Below are 23,297 nucleotides of genomic sequence, written 5' to 3' on the forward strand. Positions count from 1 at the left end.
TATATCAAAAGCATAATTTTATTAAATTAATTATTTTACAGTTCTCATTTGCCAAAGACCATCATTAAGATAATGAATATTTTCAACTCCTATACCTTTGTTAACTTTAGCTCTAGAAAGAAAAGAAAAATCATTAAATAAATCTCTTCTTAAAAAGCACAATGAAGTTAATAAAATATACAGGGTGTACTCAACTCAAATGACAGCTAAATATATAGTTGTAGAATATTTGTAACAATTGAAACAGAAATAAAATAAGTACATTAGAGGGTATCCAGTTAGATATCAAACTTAGTTTTTTTTATTTCCTTACTTAAATATTAAAGTATTATCTAAATATAATGAATCATGAAAACGTCGAAACCTATTTGACAGGAGGGATCAATACAGAAAAAATATTGAACGATGACAATTGTTCTTTATTATGAAAACTCTAATCTTAAAAATCATAAATCTATTTTCAGCAAAAGTTTTTAAATTCCCCAGTAATATTTAGATATTACAAAATTTATGAGGTTATTGGTGTCATAAAATTTATAAAGGTAAACAGAACCGATTTGTAGAACACATTTGTGGTTTAAATACAACTACATCAACACATTTCAAATATGAACTAATTGATATCAGAGCTAAAGGAAGCCTAAAACTTTGATGGCTGAACTCCATTAATGCAGATTTGAAAACTATCAGCATAACTGCCATCTTTTAATCCTTTAGGGAATGATTTTCCCAAAAGGAAATTTAATTTAGTTTATGCAATAAAGCTTATGTGCTGTACCACGACAGTTTTGCATATTAATATATCTGCTTAATTTTTTTTAAAAACAGTGGTGGTCAAGAAGATTATAAATTAAGTTTATAAGTGCAAGGAATCTATAGAAATCATACATTTTACAACCACTTTAAATATAAAAATAAAATTTTACACCAAATGCGTAAAAGTTGGCAGGTATGTATCAGTATGTTGAACTGCCAAGTGGCCACAAGTAAAAATGTTGCAGCAAGGGCCAACCCCGGGCTACCGTGCCCGTAAATAAGCTGATAAAGTAATATTTAGAGAAAATATAGCATAGTGAAATTATTTATATTTAACATGTGCACTGGAGTTTCAATTTTAATGCAATTATTACTTTAAAATTTGAAGAAAAAAAATTCCTTTCTTTTTTGTACCAATTCAGAAAAAGTATAACTGTGGCCAATAAAAGCAAAACCATATATAAATTCAGACCAATTCTTTTGGTATGCGTGGCTCTTTTTTTTTCTTCTTTTTTTTTTAACATTTTATAGTAAATCTTTGAATAGAAGATTATTCAGGTTCAAAATCAAAATTGCAGGAGATTATTCGAGTAGAGTATTTTTAGAAGCGGGAAAGATATATATGAAACTGAACAGGACAGAATTCTATCAAAAGATGTGAAAATATTGATTTCGCATTATTATTTCAGAACCTTCTACCTATTACGCTGTAACCCATTAAAAAAAAAAATCATTATTTGATTTTGAATATATATAATAAAGTTTTATTTACATGTATTTAATCAGTTGTTTATTATAAAAATTAATAAGTAAGAAGTTAGAATAACAAATGTATGTTTACTACTTACACATTCCATTACACTACATTAAGAGGACGATATACCGTGGGAGAAATTTTTCATCATAAATTCTCTGTCACTTCCATAAGTAATTTAAACAGGGTATCTGCTACATTTTAGATTTTCAAATCTATGACTAATTTGAAGAATTTTTCATGAATTACCGTAGTTATTATTTTCTCAGACAAGAAAACAACAATAAATTTAATAATTCTCCTTTATCCACTAAAGGACGCAGCCTTTAACCATTGGATACCATTGATGGCCACTCTCAAAGCCTTGTGGCAGAATCACGGGCAATATAGCTTCACAGAACACAATTGAATTCTTGCAGAAGGGCAAAAGGATTTTTCTTTTGGAACTTTAAAAATTTTGGTTTTCTTTTCTGCAGAATCATACTCTAAGGATACTTTTCTTGTTCATCAGCAAAAAAAGAAATGCTCCTGATTTTTGTGTACTCGTTTGGGAATAAAACAAAAATTGCCAATGACTGGCTTGCTTCAACTAAAATTTTTAAATTGATTAAATAAATTCAGAAATCCTGGAAGTTTAAAATATAATTCGCACTAGAAATGATGTTCTTTTGCTCATTTTTTTTGGAACACCATACTTTTTTTAAAAACATGATACGAACATTTTATATTTTAATAAAATGTGACTGAGAGTGGGGATTTTGTTACAAATTCAGATATTCAGAACAATGGGAAATTGGGGAGGCAGGGCTGATTGTGCTGCGGGAAAAAATCCGGATTTTCGTATTTTTCACTAACAGTGATCCAGAGATCGAAGGTCCAGACATTTAAAAAAAATCATTGATCACAGAAGTTTCCGGAAATCAAATTTTCAAAGGTGGAACTTAAAAACACAGTTTATTTTATTTGTTTGTAAGGGAGAGCCAGATACTTTATAAGCTTATATTCATGATAGATATTCATTTTTTATGAATAAATAGTTGTTATAATCATAAACTCAAGAAAGAAAGACATACTTGCAAATTTTAATTACTTCTCCAGGTTATCATAGACATGTGTAAAATTTTAAATATATTTTAAGTAAACTAAGAAATATTGAAGAAAAGGGAAAAAAAAACCTAGTTTAATTTTTCTTCTTCTGATTTTTCAATTTAAACCGGTTTTTTTTTTAACTCAAGAAATTTTCCAGAATTTTGACTTGGGCTCACAATCACCCCTGGGGAGGTAATCCATTTTAAAAATAAGATTTTTTAGTGACCTTAATGTATGAATTAACACAATTTTTTTTTTTAAAAAAATAGTTAAAATCGTGACAAATTTTGTTCAATACCGAAATTTATGATATTTCATGACTTTCCAGGTGTGCGGTTACCTTGTTTAAAGTATAGAAAAAAAGAGTTGAGGCAAACCTAGAGTAAAGCTATAAAGGTTCAAACACTGAAAAAAAATTTATTTTCAAAACATTGAAATGAAAAATAATAATTATGTGAGGATGACTTTGGATTATGCAATGAGGAAGTTCTCTTCCAATAATTTGTTTTATTTTAATATTTTGAGTTTTATTTTTAGTACCTAATAAAAACTTCAAGGCTTACCCTAGGTTGTCTGAACTTACTTTTTCTAGGCATTAAATTAGCATGGAAGTGAAACAGAATTTGCGATGAAAATTTTTTCAGGTATAGTGTCCTCTTAAACATGCTCTCTTAAGATGTGAAATTCAGGGATACAGAAAATTATTAATATGTCTCCAAAATTGTTTTCTTTTTTTTTTAAATTCCCCCCAAAATTATATAGGTTATTTTTACTTAGCTGCAACAACTTTTTCAAAATATTTTTAGAAAAATTAATATATAGTTAATATTTTTTGATAATTTTTGTCTTTTGAACAAAAATAAATTTCAATACGCAATTCTTGAATAAACAGGAAAAATTTTGTAAAGCAGCAGGGTTTTTTTTTTTTTTTAACAATAAAAAGATTTGTAGCCCTATTGTTTTTTTTGTAAAAAAATTAAACAAGAATTCTCCTCGGAACTTATTTGTACGACTGGACATATTCTGCACCTCTGGTGAAATTTACAGCTTAACACCAAGTAACTGTTAAAGATGAGATGCGCTGAGCTAAAAAATTAAGAAATTTATTTATCCTTTAGTAAGTAATCTCATGAAGATATGTTATTGGAACTTTGACTTCCTACATTTTGGCTTTAACCTCTCCAAATTTCAGCCTCAATCTACCATATTGAATATCTGGCTCAGATTTCAAAAAATGACTCGTAGCTGAAAACTGGGAGAAAAATACTTTGTGCCCATTTTTCACAAAAATAACGATTGGATCACTAAATGTTATATTTTGAGGATTACTGAGTTTCGACAAATCAATAACATGGAAAATTGGTTTTCCCCAAGACAGTCCTACTGTAGAAAGTCTTAACTTAATATTTTTATTCTTCACTTATGTTCATTCATAGTATCAAAAATATTATTATTTAGTATCAGGTTACAACAAAGGTAGATTGAAAAAATTACAAAATAAATACTCACATTTCTTCAGTAGACAATGATGTAAGTCCAATTGCCAAAGCATGTTCTTTTCCTTCAGCCATTATAGCCTTTCATCAAATTAAAGAAAATACGGATTTTTGTTTTCACTTATACAAGAAAACAGTTTGATATAGATTACTTAAAATATTGAAAATTAATCACAAAATTAAAATGTCGAATCAAATCTCTATTTGAGTTACTTTTTTTTTCCTTGATATAAAAATAGTGTAAGCTTTTGTTTAATTGTTTCACATCTACTGTAAACATTATAATTAATTATAGGAAACTATATCAAATGTTGCCCCCTACAGATGGGGTAATTATTGATCACTGGGGTAATTCCTGATCATTGTCATTTCTTCTTATAACTAGTATATAAAATAGCTAATTGTCTTTTCTTAAATAACAGTTCATATTTATTAAGTGGAACAACTATAAAATATATATTTCAACTGTCATCACAAAATTTGTTTTTAACTGAATACAAGACTACAATCTGATTTGCACCATTTCTGGTTTGTCTTACCTTGCTTCTATCTAAATTTTATGTGTGAATATTGTTAGAATAATTTTTAAGTTTATAAATTAGCCTAGTATAAATATGGTGAGAAATTATAAGTCTAAAAAGGATACTAAGATTCTAGAAAGCAAAATTAGTGAATTTCTTTTAATGATTGAAAATGAAAATTTAAGTGTGAGAGCCCCTGCCAGAGCTGTTGACATACCTTACTTATCTTTACACTTTCCCTTAATGAAGTTAAAAAAGCCAGCAAAAGTAACCCATGCGGGAACTCTCTTATATTTCAGCAGAACATGAGAATGAGTTGGCTGATTGCTTAAAATGTATGGCACGATGCAAAGATTTTTGGAAAATTTAAAATGTTAATCTTTCTTCTTGCTTTTAAATAAATTGTTTTATTAGCTGCTTAAACATATCTTTTTGGTTTATTTGTTTGATCGTGATGTCTTATTTGTTAATTACCATTATATAATTATTTTTAAACAGCCCTTTTACAATAAAAACTGTGATCAGTAATTTCCCCAGAAAAGATCAGGAATTACCCCAGAAATGATCAAGACCAGGGGTAATTCCTGATCACTAAAAATTTAAAAGCTTTTAAATTCTAATTAGATTTTCAAACAAAAGAAGGTGGCATAGGACTCATCTCATATAGCCTCAAACTTCCAGTAAATATTAAAATTCTATCTTGAATAGTTTTTCACAAAGAGATGTTGGCATTTTTTGATCAAGAATTACCCCAGGTCACCCTACTAATTTAAAATAACAAAAGTGCTGTGTTTACAACAAAAAAAATTAAATTTTTTTTTTTTATAATTAAACTTGTAGCAATTTTTTCTTCTTATATTTTGTTGTTGGGGAAAAAACTCACCATATACTTCCTTCATGGCATTTTGTAAATAATGATCACAATAAAAACCATGAAATCTGTTAACAGAAAAAGATCGACGACTAAAACACACGAATCGGTCTCCCCAAAAAGGGATTACTCAAATGCATGTTTCATTTAGAGATTAGGTTGCTGCAATAAATAACATCGACGAAAAAAATTGGATTTAAAAGCTATGAAGAAATTAACAGCAATAACTGCCAAAAATTTGATAGAATCATTGCTTTGAAAAGTAAATACTCAAATACATGATTAGAACTTTCTATATTGTTTGAAATATATCGGGATATTTAAAAACCACGTAAAAATCAATATCAATAATTGCCGAAAATTAAATCGAAAAATTACATCTATTTACGATATTATCCGGGTAAATTGAGCGTGTCAAAAAGTTATTAGTCTAAATGAATGAGTTAAATATTACATGCAAATTTCTGTAGAAAAGAAAGCTAAATATGTTTACTTTTCAAAAGAAAGTTTTTTCTGAAAGAACTCTGTACCGTTCTGCGACATTGTCGCTGCGATTCTGCCAAGGGGCCAGGTAGTTAGCTATCAAAAGATGTATGTATAAATTATGATAAAAATATGTATAAATAATGGTTAAAAAAGAAAGGATACCACAACAGTATTTTTAGGTACTGATGTCATTTTAGCACCAGGAGATGTTAAACCTGGACACATTATGTTAGCCCCACTAAGAACAAAACGAATAGCACCTCTATCAACTTGTTCCCATGGACAGATAAATGGATCTGTAAATAAAAAGTTTTTATTGAATTAATTTTGAATACAATTACCATAAGACTGTGTTTTTATTATTATAATTTATTTGTTTAAACAAAAACAAATATTTTAGGAAATTTTAATAGATAATCGTAGTGCGTCTACTGCTACAAATATACAATTCCAATTCACTAGTATATAAGACATGCTAACTCGATTCTACAGTGGGGTACCTTTTCATAGATGAAGGTTGACATAGTCTATATCTACTCTCCCCATATTGGTGACCTTCGAAAATGATGTGAACACGCCTACCTTGACAGAAACTCCCACTTTGATTTGAACTCACATTCTTCGGTGACTTGTCCACATTGAACAGTTGACTTGCTACTACTGACTGCAACATTACCCACCTCCCAGGGTTTCCGCTACGGTAGCTTTTTTCGCAAAATGCGAAAAGACCCCTCAAAAATGCTAAAATTCAACAAAGCATTTTCGCATTTTTGCTAAAGGATTTTACTAAATTCCATTTAAAAAAAAGCTTCCGCGAAAAACCATGACGCTAACATCCATGAAAAAAACTTGATCAAACAAGAAGGAGAAAAAATCTAAATATCTTTCGCAAGAAGAACCATGACGCTAGCGTTCACGAAAAAAACGTGATCAAACGAGATGAAGCATAGCGATCAACAAAAATGGCCGTTGCAGTTTCAATTTGTTTTCGGAATCTCCCAGAAAAGATTTTCAGTTTACAGAAACTGAATTACTTTGTGAATGGGGATTATTTAAACACATCTTAATGCAACGATGTAAAAACATGTCATTTAATGAATTACTTTTATTTTTATATACCAATGATGTGTCTGAACAGTACCCATTAATAACTTCTGTTATAGAGTAGTGTGCAAAAATACCAATGCACACTGTTGACTGTGAAAGGGGCTTTAGCTGCCTTAATTTGATTAAAACTAATATTCGAAACAGGTTGTTAATCAACCATGTAAACAATTTGTTAATGATTAATATTGAGGTCCCTGAAAGTGCATTTAACTTTCAAGAAGCATTTGTAAAATGGGCAAACATGAAAGAAAGGAAGATTGTTAATTATAAACCAAAATGTTTTGATAAATAATAAATGTGTTTTTTTTTGTTATAGGTATTCTTTTTGATATTCTTGTACATTAAGCTATTCTTTGTCAGATAACTTACAGTACTTGTTTGATATAAAGTAATTTTATAAGCCTAATGGCATTTTAGCATTTTGCTAAAACTTTTTTTCAGATTTTAGCTTTTTTGCTAATGAATTTTTCGACTCAGCTTAAACCCTGCCACCTCCTCTCACTGATGCCACTCAGTCTCTATCATACACAACATCAACCTGTATACTCTCGACCGCTAATGGCAACACAGGAGTGACCACGACCGTGAACTTAATACAGCTCTCACGATCAGTGTTTAGAAGTGCGGTGATCTTAATACAGCTCTCCCGGCTTCTCACAAAACAGCAATGAATCAACTAGTGGTATCAGTTCATCGAATTCTATCACAGATATAATTCTGGTGGGGGAGTACTGTAGTGTGTCAACCACTACAAAAATGTAATTCCAATTCACTAGAATATAAGACATGTTAACTCGATTCTATGGTGGGGTACGCTTTCATAGATGAAGGTTGACATTGTCAATAACAACTCTCCCCACAATTCTCTTAACCATAAAAAAAATAAAGGGAAAATCCTGGATTTCTTTTTACTGGGCATCTGCTATGAGAATCTTGACAAAAAAGTGCCTTGAATTTTATCAAAAAGATTTTTTGGGCTTTTTTTAAAAGATATTTTTGTTTCTTCTATTTTAACAAAATATTGAATTTAACAATAAGCTACATTTATAAAAGAATGAATGAGCTTATAATTGCAAAAAAATTCAATAACCAAGTGTTCTTAAAATAGAAAAATAAGTTAGTAGGTCAGTCTTATAATACACAATAGATGATGTTTTCAACCCTAGGGAACGCCGCATGCTCGGTACCGCCTAAATTTCCGGGTTACTGTTTCCGTTGTATTTTACAGCCATTTGGCATCATTGTGTTTTGGGATTCATGCAAACAATGTATTTGATTACTTATTACTTGTGTTTACAATGCTAACAATACTTGTGTTTACAATGCTAAAAGTTTAACACTAACATAAGATGGTGTACAGCTTGCAACAAGAACAAACTGTAATAAACTTATGGAAAGAGGCCATATCAAGACTGCCAAAAAAGCGAGCTATTCAAAATCTAGCAACCATGTCACCTTTTTTAACAATATATCTCTAAATAACTAAAACAAATTTTCACTTCAAACTCACCAGAATTACATAATAACAGTCGCAGAATTACATAATAACACATTATGAAATACGGCAGATTTGAGCTCAGAAATCATCTAATTTATTTCTTTTATTGAAAACAAAATTATCAGTTTAAAAATATTGCCTTGCAGAATAACATGTAGTAAGCAGCTGCAAACTTTCTAACCGGAACTAGAGCAGGCATACAGCTCGAGATTGTCATTGTTTACATTTTTACTGAAAACACCATCCATAGACAAGTGTAGACTTTTTTAAAATCTCAGAATTGAATATGAAATTATATTCCATTTAAAATGAGTTTATTACATACAAAATGAGATTGCTTTGTTTATAAAATTAAAGGTAGAACATAATACTTAATTATCAATAATATCAAAGAAATATTTAAAGAAACAATAAAATACATTTACAAAATAACTTTTAAACACTCATTAGCACTATCTGTAAAAAATAGAATAATGCATTGCAACTATCATAAAATTAGTAACCTTGTTTTTTTATGCCAAATATTCTAATACAGGGTAAAAATAAAAAATAATCAACCATATAGTTACTATATTAATGAAACTATCAACTTACTGCAAATTCTATAAAATACATAAAAACTGATTTGTATATTGTTGGTTGATATAAAAAAAATTACAATCAATGCATCATGTGTACATTTTATTTTTGATGAGTTCAAAGACGTTTTTTCCCAAAGAACACACTTTCACATGCATGGCATATATCCTTTGTATAGTACAAACATGAACATAATGTAATACTATACATTTCGGATATATATATATATCATATCAGGTTTAACAAACCCCGATATTTGGTTATTGTTTTTAATTTACATTTGTAGAAATAATAAGTCGATAGATTTTAACAGGCTTTATTTACTGGAGTATGATGTAAACAGAAATCTCACCCACTCTCCAGCCGGAGGGGGAAAGATACAGATTCCCGTCAAAACGACGAAGTTCAGGTGGTAAACATGAAACAACAAAAGACAAGCAAAAATCATTGCTCTTGGGTTTTATACGATACTTACAATGTGTAAACAGGGCAGTCATATTGCATTAATTGTATTCCTACGCCTCATTAAAATTATTTATTACTCATAGAAAATCGTTTAATCTTTCCTTATATGGAAGTGAAAGATCTTAAAATAACTCCTCTTTTGAAACATAAATCTAATTATAATTCATTGGTATGTTTTCAGCCTTGAAGTCCCAAAATAGAATATCTGCATTTTATGAACACGAAAAGTTTTAATGCTTTTATTAATACAAAAGTAATTTTATAACTTTTGTATTACATATATATATGTATATATTAAAAGCATACAGAAAACATCAAAAAAGTTAAAGATAAGAATAAAATTATTGAAATAAAATATTTTAAAAAAATATTAAAATGCCAGAAAAAAAATTAAAAGATATAATCTCTTCATCAGCTCACATGATTATATTTGCAAAAAGGTTTGCTTAAAAAAAAGAAGAGGGAAAAATTATTAATTTTCTTAATTTTTATCCTTTTTGTCTTTATCGTGATACAGATATATATAAATAATGAAAAGTTCTTTTTTAGAGTGGAGGTCTTTATTTTGTGAAAAATCCGATAAACTTAGACTAGAAATAAATTAAACTCCAGTCTAATTTATTGGGTTGCAAATAATTTAGACTAGCTTGTACAAATGATTTGTCTATTTTTCTCCTAAATTTTTCCATTAAAAATATAAATTTCAAATTTGTTTTTTTCAAAAAAACTAATAGCTTTCAATCTAAATAACATTTATTTAAACTTAATTTATTAAAAATAAAAAATTTAAGAGAAAATATTCAAGATTTATTAAAACATTCATCTTTAGAATTCAGTTATTTCCAAAACACATTAAAAGCTTTCTCAAATAGGATCATATGATAGAGTAAGCTTTGTTACCAACAATAAATAGAAATAATTTATCATAACTAGTATCAATTTTTCAAAATCAAACAATAAACACAGTAAACAATATATTTGATACAGATTTCAAAAATTTTCCCCCAAAACTTTTTAAAACCATGAAAAAACTGAAAGAGTTGAAGATTAAATCAGAAGACTATGCAGAGCTGAAGAAAAAAAAAATTTATAGTCTACTAAAAATTTAGTATATTTAGCAACTATAGATAACAATTAACAAGAATATAGAGTTTAAAGGTATGACTATCTTTTTTAACCAACTATCTTTAACAGTATCTTTTATACTTTATAGCCAAAACAAACGCAAAAACTACACCAAATAAAAATGATATTGTGTACTATAAATAAGCTAATCAAATAGCATTCTAAAGGCAAAATAATAAATAGAAGAATACTCATTCTCAGAGCTTGCATTTACCCAATGAAACCTTACCTAAAATATCAGTTTAAGACATTTTATGCAACACAAACAGAATAAATAAACTAACATACATTTATGCAAAAGTCTAAGTGTTGGAAAATAGGGTCCTTCTCGTTGTCGAAAGAACAGAAGCTCGCCGTTTGCACCAACAATGATTTCAATGTGATCATGGCTGAAATACAAATAAAAAACTGTCAAATATTTAATATTAGATTAAGATATAAAAACAATAACTAAGTTAATTAGATACAATAAAGGAAACGAAGGAAATAAAAATATGACCATCGAAGTTGACGTCTTTAGGGGGTACCGTACCGGTCAAGAAAAAGATACATAACAAATTAATAGTTAAATGTTGAATATTTAGATTTTAAAAATGATATTGTTAACAGTTTTATGAAAATTGGTGTTCTTGATGAAAGAAAAGCTTTTAAATTTTGAGTTATTTTTTCTGCAATTTTAATACTAATTTGTGTAATAAATTTTTAAAAATTTAGTTTTTTCACAATTGGTTAGGATCAAAAATATTTGCAATAATGTTGAAAGTTTTCCGGAAGCTGTGAATAATTTGAGCAACAATGATTTTCTTTTTAATTTTTGTAATGTTAATTTTTTAATTAAGAAAATGATTGAAGAATCCTAGGTTTTTATACATTTTTTTTTCTTTTAACAGGACGCAATTCAAGTCTTAACTGAGCAGCCCCAGTTAAGCATTCTATTAATTTGTTACGTATCTTTTCTTGACTTCTTTTATTTTCTATCTGCGCATTGTAATAGAGGGCATTGCTTTCTTTAGTTTTTAGTGTTTCCTTTTCATTCGGCTTGCTTGTGAAATCGCTGTTCGACCTGGTTAAGTGAGTTTTTATTTTCTGATGATTTTGTTTGAGTTTCTTTTCTAAATTGGTTCTTTGTATTTCATGTTTTTTTTTCTGGACTTCTATACAAAACCATCAGGGTACTGAGGGAGTTAATTTAGGCATTTGCTTCTCCCTCAATAGAAATGGTTTTGTTTTATGAAGTTTTGTTTGCCCTGAAGACGTCGGCTTCGGTGGTCATATTTTTATTTCCTTCGTTTCCTTTATTGCAACTTTTTTTTAAATTTTTGCTACTTTTTAGCACATTTTTTTCTATTTAGAATATAAACATTTTTTTGTTTTCTTTTAGTATTAGATACTATAACTTAAATGCCACATTTCTTCCACAGAATTTCAAGACAAGACACAAGTTGATTTAAAACTAAATTTACTGTGATTACCTATTTTATTATTTCCTTTAAGGGGTTTTGATAAAAAAAAATCAATACTGAAAATTAAGGTTGAGTAGAAGGTCAAGCTAGTCATGAAAGTTAAAATGGCAAAATATCCATCAATCAGATTACTGTTACTTATTCTTACACACTTTTCCTTCTATGTCACAAAGAGAGGTATAATCTTAAACAATCTAGAAGCCTTTACTATCATCATCTTGGAATTTAGGTTACAATTTTAATTTACATTTTTCATTCTCTCAATGTTTTTATGCTTGTAAAAATCTTTTCATCATAGACTACCACTTTGTAAAATTAGATTAGAAAAAATAGCATTCGATAATTTTTGGAACACCTTTTGATTTTTTCTCGAAATGTAAATCTAAAAAAAATTAAGGGTAAGTAATTTTGGATTGATGTAAAATATATTTGAATAGAAAGAAAATGGATGGTTCTATTCACTTTTTTATTTACTTTTATTGATGTTTAAACTGATTTAATATCTTATTTGGATTTAGAGGTATTTATCAAAAATTTAAAAACAGAAAAAGACATAATACTGAACAATCTTTCAAAAAAGCTGATAGCAGAATTAAAATGGTACAATTTTGTAACAGAAAAAATAAAAAATAGATAGAAAATCTAAATTATTACACATTATATTTTATAAATTGTGAGTTGGATGAGTCTTATATTTTGAAAAATTATGTTTTAAATGTTACTATGGGGTAGAGTATATATCCAATGGCAGTTCTATTGAGAAAATTAATTGAGAATTATTTAAAGTACATTAAGTCCATTTTCCCCTTTACTATCTTCACTCCATTTGAGTTTGGTTGAGAGAAAAAAGGTCACTGTAGCTCTCCCTACAAAACTTTGTGTATAACTTTAATCCTGAGAATGAAAAAACTAACTCAATACAAATTGTTTATGTGGGATCTCATGTTAATCACTTAAACTCAAATGCTTTCATTCTGGAATCTTTTAAATAAAATGAGTTTATATATACATATGTATATTAAAATGTCAATTTTAGCATTTTGCACAAATGCCAGATGTGAGTAATGAATGTGAGAATGCGCTTCGTTTTTAATAATAAATTAAGAAAAAAAATTCAGATAAAGAAATAACAAGGTTATATATATATATATATATATATATATATATATATATATATATATATATATATATATATATATATATATATATATATATATATATATGAATGAGATGGCAATAGAGAAAAAAAGGAAGGACAATAATTAAGATTTTAAGATTATTTTATTTAAAAACTACAAGTATATAAAGCTCAAATCATAAAACAAAATACAAAGAAAGCATGGAAAGAAATTTAAAAAAAAAAGAAAGGAAGAAAGATATAAAAAAAGAGAAAAACACTTTAAAAAAATAATTAAAAAAAATTGTCATGAAAAAAATAATTGAAATTTTTAAAATTGAAATAAAAATAATAATCATCTTTCATCTATATTAGTAAAATTGCTCTCTTTTCAAATAAAAAGTAACATTTAAACCAAAAAAGTTTTATTCTAAATAACACTTTAACCCAGCAAACTAAAATCTCACTTGGTTTGGGTTTTTCTAAAAAAGACTAATTTATTTAAAAAATAAATAAGAGATTGTATAAAAAACTAAAGGGGACCAACACTATAAATCTTCGATTTTTAAATAAACAAATATTGTTGCTGGGTTTATTGAGAAAGAAAATACTTATATCAGTCGATTTTCGATGCCTATTAAACGCAACTCAGAATAATTTAAAATTACAATAATTTATTTAAAAAGAAACTAACCATTTGACCACACGTAAATTTTCTTTTTTAGGCAAAATTTGATTCATGTAGTCATCTAAGTGGGGAAATTGTTCTAGCAGCTTTGTTCTGATAGCTTTCTGTACTGATGATTTCAACTGAGTAACACCAGAAACATGCTCTTTTTCATCAAACCTGAATAGAAAAAAAAATTGAATATTAAGTTATATATTTAAGAAATGAATAAACTGGAAGCATTGTATCTAAATTAAATAGATTTTTAAAAATATGTATAACTTGATAGTGGTGAAAGTATGTAGAAGAGTTGGCAAGGTTTAGGACCGAATGGATTAATTCACAGTCTAAATCAGAGTTTAAACCGCCTTGTCCAAATTTCTTTTTTTCAAATTATGTCACAATTTAAAAAAAAACAATTATTTTTTAACAGGAAAAATGAAGAAATTTTTTTGTTTCATTAAAAAGTTTATAATTACTTTCAATATTGCATTATTTATCTTTAGGCAAAAACGTAATTTATCAGTACTAAAAGCATATTTATTCATATTTAAAGGATAAGGTATACACTTTTGTTCAATGACTTGTGGAGAATCAAAAAATATAAATATTTTCCTATTATATTATATTATATTCTTGTAATAAGTTAAAGCAAATTGTATAAAAAGCATCAAATATTTATTAATAAATGCAATTTTTATGTGTACAATGGTTATACACATAGAATCTTTACCTTTTACCAATGTTTAAGGTTTTGGACATTTTAAGACAGTAAAAGAATTTTAACCTTTTTAACAAAGTTCAAGGTTTTGGACATTTTAAGACAGATTTAGTCAGTTTAGGTCAGTAAAACCCAAAACAAGTCCAAGAAATTGATCATGTCCAAAACAAGTTTAGGACGTCCAAAACCTGAACCCTGGAAGAAAGTTCTAGAAATTATTTTTTAACTGAACACCATTAAGTTTAAAAGCATCAGTTAAAAGCAATTACCATATACAGTAGAGAACTATTTATCCGGTATCCAGATAACCGGGAAAAAATTTGATCTGTTTTCCCACCATTTTAAGCTAGAACGATTATGAAAAAAAGTGGAAATTGAATTCATCCTTGAAGTTGAGTAGAGGAAAATGTAAGGAAGGGGAGAATTTATTTCCCCGTTTACCCAGAGAAACGTCATTTCCTCCGTGACCTTGAAGGGAGGAATGTTTTATTTTCTCCTTTAGACCGTCAATCAAGCTCAAGGGTGTGGCATGCTGATTTCGTTTTCTGCCTGATTTACGAGGGTGGTGGGGAAAATGCATTGCCTGCACATCAGACAAATATATTTATCTATTTGACATCGATTAATAAAAATAAGAACTTTTTCTTCTGAATAAATTCTCATTCCTTGGAAGTGTGGTATCATTTGCAAGTTTTTATTGCTGTGGAATCACATCAACTGTAATTAAATATCGTGTTTTTATCAACAAAAAAATAAAAGGAGAATTGTTTATTAATTTAAACATAGGTTTATTTTATGAAGCAGATTGCAGTTTTGTTTTTCTGATTCCACTACGTTTGATATTTTTTTCTTTTCTCGATAAATTCCGCACTTAATAAATTAATTCTTTTTATTCATAACTTTTATCATTAGGTTTTTTTTTAAAATTTTGTTGATCTTGCCTTGTTCCGGGTTTCAATAGTTATGCTAGTGCCTTTTTTAACTATCGTTTCGGTTCGATAATTTTCAAGTGCTTTTATTTAGATTAATAAGTTTTCCTTTTATTTTATCATTTCCCCCGTATAATTAGGTATGAAATATATTGCGTTATTTAACCATTGGTTTTGTTTATACTAGTTAATTTAGGAATTGTAATTATTTTTAAAAAATAAATACGAAAATTTTGTATTTTTTAAACTTGTTTTACTTGTCTAAACTTGCTAATTTTTTTTATTCTTTTAAATGTTATTTTTCTACCGTTTTTTTCCTTTTTAAAGTTAGGAGTACCTTTCTTTTTTCTTTTACTTTATGCATTCCTTGCTTATTTTCTTACTTTTCTTATTTTATATTGCCTTTTCTTATTTTTCCTTGTAATTTGGGTTGGACAAAACATCGATTAACAACACTTTTTGGTTGATCCAGAAAACCGGGAAACTCAGACATCCGGGATAGCGATGGTCCCGAGCATCCCGGATAATTGGTTCTCTACTGTATTTCCAAATGCTGACAAGGGACAGATTGGCTTAGAAATGAATTGATTAACTTTGTAAAATTTTACACCAGAGACAAAAATTTTTTTTGGGCAATTCCACCCTTTCGGATACTCACGTAGTTGACTTTAAAAGCATACAACTCAGTCAACAAAAAAAAAAAAAAAGAATCAAGCAATTCTAATAATTTTTGCAAAAATAGTTTTTGATTGCTTATGATTGATTATTTATGATTGCACCAATTTTCAGTAACTTTCGCAAGTTTAAAAACTTTTAATAACTAAAAATTGAGCATTACAGACACAACAGAATGTGTTACATCTGCAACACATAGTTTTTGATATTTTAAGTTCATAAACATTACAGTAATAAGTAATATTAATTAACTTAATAATAATGGTAATATTTTAAATTAAAAAATATTACTGATTTACTGACATACTTTTAAGACGACTAATACGAAACTTATTAAAAGGTTGAATTACTATTTTCTATTGGTTGAAAATAAGCAATAGATCATTAACTGTCACGAAGTGGCATTTACAAAATATATAAATACATTAAGAGTTGAATAAATACAGATAAAAATGCTTACAGGAAAGGAATATTTTTTAATACTCATTTTACAGTTCATTTTTATAAATAAAACAGAAAACTAACTAAGAAAATAAAACATGCTAGCATTTTGGAAATTTAAACGAAGGAGGGTTCAAAAATTAAATAGTCACCTAATGGAAGGGCATTTGTGATTTGCTTATATTTTCTAACAAGGTGGGAGAAAGGATATAAACAGTGCTCACAAAAGACACTAAATATTCCCTTAATTTCATTATTTTCTAAAAAGGCAAAAATCTTTGGAAGATTTAATTAGTGGAATTTAAACTAAAAAATTGAGAACTGGGTAGTGTAAAATCACAAAAGGATGTCAGTTGGAAAGGCATTATTTGAAGCCACCCTTGAGCAATGATTCCATAATTTTTCTTGCAAGAGCAAAACTTTTTTAGCAATTCTAGTCAACATTAGCAGGTACCAATATGGAATTATCACTCAGTTATCCTGCTTAATAAATTATTAATTTATTTATAGTGAATTTCCTGAAAGTGGTTAAACTTTTAATTGGTAAATTTTCACCCTTAAATAGCGTAGAATACCGAATAAGCCTCCAGATTGAATTAAACCTCCAACCATGAATATACAAATATTGAATAGCGATCAAAACCTAATAAGCCCCCATCCACTGTTAGATAGTACAGATGCATACAGTAAAGGGATACACCCATGGGAATTCTTTAATTTTGTAGATACTTTTTTTTAAATTAACAAAAGTTTTCATACAATTTGAAAATTCAAATACCGCGATTTGAACACTACAGTTCAAATTTGAGTGATTTAAAAATCAAACATCGTGATTAGCATTTATGTGGTTAAGTGAACTAGATAGCGTTTTGGAAGATTTCCATATTGTGGTTTGCAGCTGAATAATCTTCAAGTCTTGGCAATTTCCAGACAATAGCCAGTAAGAAGTTTTAAAAAAAAACTTCATAAAAGGCAAGCAACTCAAATAGTAGAACTTGCAGTCAAGCAAAGGCAAACCACTGTTTTTTAAAAAAGAATTTGCAAGCTTAAAATTCATTTGGCACTTTGGCGATTGTAACTGCATGACAGATAATGATACGGAATATCCTAGTTCTTTGTTTAAATCAAAATTAGACTTAGTTATAGATTCTTCTGATATTTTTGTTTATTTAACGTACGTAACAATTTTTTTTAAACTAATTAGAATAAAACAGTTCAAAAGTGAACAAGAATTTAAAAACTAAATTTTTAAATAAAAAAAAGTCGATAAAAAAATTACTCTATTAGATAGCTTTGGGGGCTCTAGAGTAGAATCGGGGGGCCCTTTATTAGGTGATAATTTCCGTTCAATTTTGCTGAAATCTCATTTCTTGTTACCATAATATACTTTGCGGTCTTTGCTTTCAATGATGTCACCTTCGAGTAACTGCAACTTTTGTTTACCTTTATATAATGGGCTCTTGGTTTATTTACATTTGTAGGGATTTTTATCATAACCACTTTGTATTCGTTTACTTGCAAATAGCCAAAAATTAGAGGGCCCCGCGATAGTAAAATGCATGGGCATCTAAGCTCTGGTGATGATTGTAGTTTAATAAAATATTGAACATCTAGAATAATTGCAAGAATTACTTTAAAAAATTCAAAACACAACAATATTAGTTATGTAATGTCAATTCAATTACTGTTTACTTACTTTTTAAACATTCTTGCTTTACTTTTTCTAAATGCAAGAACGACTGCTAGAACAAATGAACTAAATTGTTTATTTATTTATTAGTACACTTCTGGCTGCTTATTTCTGCTGTTTTATAACAGCTTATTTTTGTTAAGCTAATGACCTTTAATAAGTGTTGTAACCTAAATATTGAAAAGATATTCATGAAAAAACACTTTTAACTGTAAACCGATGGCAAATTCGATAAAGTAAATAAACATTGCTCAAGTTTTTATTTTATCCCAACCAACTATCTGTCCTTTAAATTTTTTATACGCTTTAATATGTGATTATTGTTGTCAGAGTATTATGAGAACATTATTGATAACTTAAAATATTGTCACAATTTGTAAAAAGTTCAATTTTAACAAATATACTTCAATTATGTTGAAAAGAATTCTTTTTAGGCAATTTACAAATTGTACTAAATGTAGATATCAGTATTTTACAAGTATGTCCTCATATTTTAATTTGACCGTTTTTCTTATAATTCTCTATATTTGGTACGATTTTATATGTTGTTCACATTTAAACTATTTATTTAAAAATTATATGGCAATATTTTTTTTAGATTCAAGCTCGAACGAAGCATTGAAAGAGGGCCCTCTTTCTGGCATTCGTATTCTTGATATGTCGCGGTAAATTCAAATCTTACCTTTTCTTCTTACTATTATTGCTATTGTATCATTCATATCTGAAAATTTATTCATAATGAGGATATTTCCATATCCATTTGTTCGCGATCATTACCACTATGGCCAAAAAAATATAAAACTTTTAAAAAGTGGTTGAGGCCTCCCTAGATGTGGCTACGAATTATACCCTTCAAATGGCTTCAAATGTTTTTTTTTTCCAATACGGAAATCTTTCACTCATAATAATTATATTGTTTTAAAATGTTACTCTATAATACTTAGCTATTTTATGTTCGGATAGTGGTTCAAATTTAGTGCTTAAATAGGTTTCAAAATCAGCTTTGAGTTATCTGTTTTATTTTCTTAAAAGAGTAATTGACAAGTCTTATAAATTGAGAAGTTTTCAGTGTATGATTAAGTTGTCTGTGATTTTGTTTCATAATAATAATGAAAACAATTCTAAATTTTCTATTTTGTTTTCCTTCTTATGATACTTGTTTAGTGGCAAAAGTTTTATAATTGGGTTTTGCCCAGTCAACATTTGATATTCAAAATATCTGGTCTTAATCTGTTTTAATTATGTGTTGATTTTAAAGTATTCTTAACTTTATAAAATTTTAACCGATTTTTTTTTTAAACAGAGCTAGGGGATCTCATTAGAGATCAGTTCATGGTCACTTGTCTTTAAAATCATATGTGATCCACTGTAGCAAGGAGGGGGGGGGGAGACTGGGACATTTGTCCCAGGGCTCATGATTGTTGAAGGTTCAATTCCTTAGAAAAAGTAAAATGATTTTTATTTTTTATTTTTTTTTAATTGCACAGGATTTCTTTCATATTTATTTACAATGTTCTATAATTTTAGTGAATAAATTTTTTAAATTTAGTGCTTGTTTATGAAAATAAAAACCAGCAAGCATTAATTTTTTAATTAAATGAAGTAAATTAGAATACAATATTTTAGTACATCTACAAAAACTGATGTTTCAACAATCAATGGTAAACCAATGTTTTAACAAAAAAAAATTTGAAAAAGCATACAAAATAAAAAAAAATTGACTTATTGTGTTTTGAGCAATGGGCTCGCGAGTGTTTATTGTCCTGGGGCAAAATCCATGTTCACCCTTGCACTACAATAGAAACCCCTAAAAAATGATGCAAACTACAACAAAATAATTTTTAGTGAGCTCTGGGACCTGAAATTGCTGTCCATAAAAACACTGATCACATTGCACAAAGTAAATTTTTAATATTCATTCTTATAAAGCCAAGAAAATATCAAATTTTTGCTTAAACTAAATCTGTAACAATTTAGTAAAATAAAATAAATAAATTTTTAAAAAATTCCTTCTGAATATTAGCTTTTTTTCTTTTTGTGTATTTGCTATTAATTCTAAACAGTATTTTTGGTAGTTTATATTATGTTTGCTTTATCGTAACCTTTAAAAAAGGTTCAGAGTTATATTTTAATTGTGGTTAAAATATTTGATTTGTGATTAATTAACAAACAAGGTTAAATATTTATATTATTTAAATTTCATTAAAAATTTGTGAATAAAATAAAGTTATTGTTTGATGGAAGAAAGTTCTCAGAGAGTATAGAGTTAAACTGCTGTTAGACCATTAACATTAATTGTAGACCACTGTGTTATTACGTGTTTAAATTCATAAAAAATTCGGTCATCATCCTGGTATTACGCAACCACAACCATTTTCTAAGCCAAAGAAGAAGCCTAATCTTTAACTTTATTTCCATATACTAAGCATCCCTAGATCTTAATACTGGAGATGATTCAAATTTTTATCAAGCATTACCTTTCAAGGGTTTCAAGTTTTTATTCTGCCTCCGATATATTAACTTTCTTATATTCTAACAATACTTATTTATGTATTTTCAATATTATACAATGTTTATTATAAGCAAAAATTTAACTCTTGTTTTTACAGTATTTTAGCTGGTCCATTTTGTACTATGATATTGGGGGATCTTGGTGCAGAAGTAATCAAAATTGAAAGTCCTTGTAAGTCATACCCTTTGTTTAAGGTTTAAATCCGAATTTGTGTGATCTATATATACATATATATTCAAATGTTGTTCTAATTTTATTTATTTATATCATTTATAAAATGTTTTATACTTTATACAAAAATTTAATTTCAGTACACTGATTCACGAAATTTTTTTTTAAAAAAAGTGTCGATTCACATCATTAATTTTAATTTTTAACACTTTCATTCTTATTAATTTCATGATACATGAACACTGTTTATAGTGAACTCTCGAATTTTTTTTGGCATTACTAAAAAAGAAAAAAAAAGTCAAAATTCCCATATCCTAATGAGCAGGTCAGTCTGACAGAGATTAATATGGGAATTTTTTTCTCTGCATCATGCAATTATGTCATTGCATTTGACTTGGCATGCTGGTATCAGAGATTAGTTTTTTCTCCTTTTTTTATTTCTATAAAAAATAAAGTATGCATCTTTAAAGAAAGATTGGCTTTTTCGAATTCCTGAGAAAAAATATTCCTTTCTATACTTTTTCTTATCTATGCAAACACAATTTAAAACTACATTCATATGATTTAAAATAACACAGCGCATTTCATGTTCACATGATTTAAAATCATACATCGCGATTCTATTTACAGGATTTAAGATCACACACCCTGTATCATATTTTCATGATTTTATATCAAATATTGTATTTTGTAAACGTGCGATTAAAAAGCCACAATTATAATTAATTTTTAAGTGACTTAATTATACATCAGAATTCATTTAAAAACAATTTTAAAATCAAACGTAGAGATTTGTCTTAAGTTAAATCAAATACCGAGATTCGTGTTTGCATAAATTTAAAATTCATTCATTGAGATTCAAATTCACATAATTTAAAAAATATATAAGTAAATAAAATCTTGCATCAGAATTTTTAGTAAGACATTGGTGAAATTTTGTGGATAGATGCTTCCTATATTCACTTTTTCTTGCTCAAATTTCAGATATTTTTTTCAATTATTTAAAGAGTGCTTTTGCACAAAGCATTTTTTGATTTCTATATTAGCTTGTTTGGTTTTTCAACAAATTCATCTTTGTGGTATGAATCAATATATTATGAAAATTAAAAAAAGTTTTATGAAAATAAAAAAAAATTTTAAAAATCTGTGATATTGAAAAGCAAATTTCACTGATATGACAATGAAACTAGTTAAAAGAGTTAATATATTGCTTGCATAAAGTTTTTTAAGTGAGATTTTTTTATTGTGTCTAAGTCTTATTGATTATTAAATCCTAAAACAGAAGTAAAAATATGCACCGTGAATTTATAGAATAATTTTTAAATTTACTGAAGAACATACTTTGTTTTAAGTTTTTTTTTTTTTTTTTTTTTTATAAAAACTTCAACCTACAAACTTTTTTGTTTTAATCTTGCCATATTCTAATGTTTACCTTTAAGAATTTATTTTCTTAATTAATTATTTAATTTTTACATAATTTAATTTTGCAGATGGTGGGGATGAAACACGAAGATGGGGACCACCTTTCATCAATGGAGAAAGCATTTACTTCATTTGTGTGAATAGAAATAAAAAAGTATTTATTTAACACATTTTTAATGCAATCAAGCCTTGATGTCACAAAGTGCTGTTGCTTAACTACCACTACAATTATTAAATATCCATTCACTAGTATATAACATGCATGCTAACTTGTTTCAATCATGAAGTAACTTTTGATAGATTTTGAAGGTTTGCATTGTCGGTAACACTTTTTCCACATTACCGTGATAGGAATTTTTCAATATCGTGAAAAATTTGGAATTCCTTATGAGTTAACTATGTTTCTAATTGAGAAAAACCTTTTTTAGCCAAATACATTTTTTGTTGACCCTTGATTTCAAGAAATTTTTTTGATATCAGGAAAAAAGTTTTCCCCCCTAATTTCTTCAGGATTAAAACTGTTTTCGCAAATTCCTAATTTCAAAAACTTATCTTGAATAATTTTATAAATCATTTTTCAAATACCCTAAAAAGAGAAAGATGTTTGAAAAGTGGCAATCTAAATCATCCATTTCTGAAGAAGTAAATGTGCAAGATATGTATACCCACTAATAAAATGGGAAAGAACTTGCTAATTAAATGAATCCAAAAGAAACTAATATTTATGCGGACGTAGTTACTG

The 23,297-nt window shown here is 27.7% G+C and overlaps 2 protein-coding genes across 4 annotated transcripts in view; one reads left to right on the plus strand and one right to left on the minus strand.

Moving 5' to 3' along the window:
* Positions 1 to 18,599, minus strand: MCTS1 (malignant T-cell-amplified sequence 1 homolog). The gene is made up of 6 exons (XM_043054408.3): positions 18,457 to 18,599; positions 14,022 to 14,174; positions 11,036 to 11,136; positions 6,136 to 6,269; positions 4,109 to 4,176; positions 1 to 112 (listed from the first exon to the last, which is right to left on the minus strand). Exons 1-6 carry the CDS (start codon positions 18,465 to 18,467, stop codon positions 31 to 33), a joined length of 549 nt encoding a protein of 182 aa, XP_042910342.1. The 5' UTR covers positions 18,468 to 18,599; the 3' UTR covers positions 1 to 30.
* The window catches only part of LOC107444806 (succinyl-CoA:glutarate CoA-transferase), a 24,201-nt gene continuing 19,475 nt past the window's right edge, over positions 18,572 to 23,297 (plus strand). The window contains exons 1-4 of one of the 3 annotated variants that reach the window (XM_071184173.2): positions 18,572 to 18,686; positions 19,049 to 19,115; positions 21,060 to 21,133; positions 22,624 to 22,709. In XM_071184173.2, the coding sequence (XP_071040274.2) occupies positions 19,108 to 19,115; positions 21,060 to 21,133; positions 22,624 to 22,709 (168 nt within the window). In that variant the 5' untranslated portion in view covers positions 18,572 to 18,686; positions 19,049 to 19,107. Of the gene's footprint in view, positions 18,929 to 19,048; positions 19,116 to 21,059; positions 21,134 to 22,623; positions 22,710 to 23,297 lie in introns of all 3 variants that reach the window. The other 2 variants (XM_043054407.3, XM_087154148.1) reach the window with 2 other exon arrangements.

This window comes from Parasteatoda tepidariorum, chromosome 10 (assembly GCF_982258835.1).
Source record: "Parasteatoda tepidariorum strain Cologne lab strain chromosome 10, Ptep-v5.0, whole genome shotgun sequence".
In the NCBI taxonomy this organism is placed as follows: domain Eukaryota; kingdom Metazoa; phylum Arthropoda; class Arachnida; order Araneae; family Theridiidae; genus Parasteatoda; species Parasteatoda tepidariorum.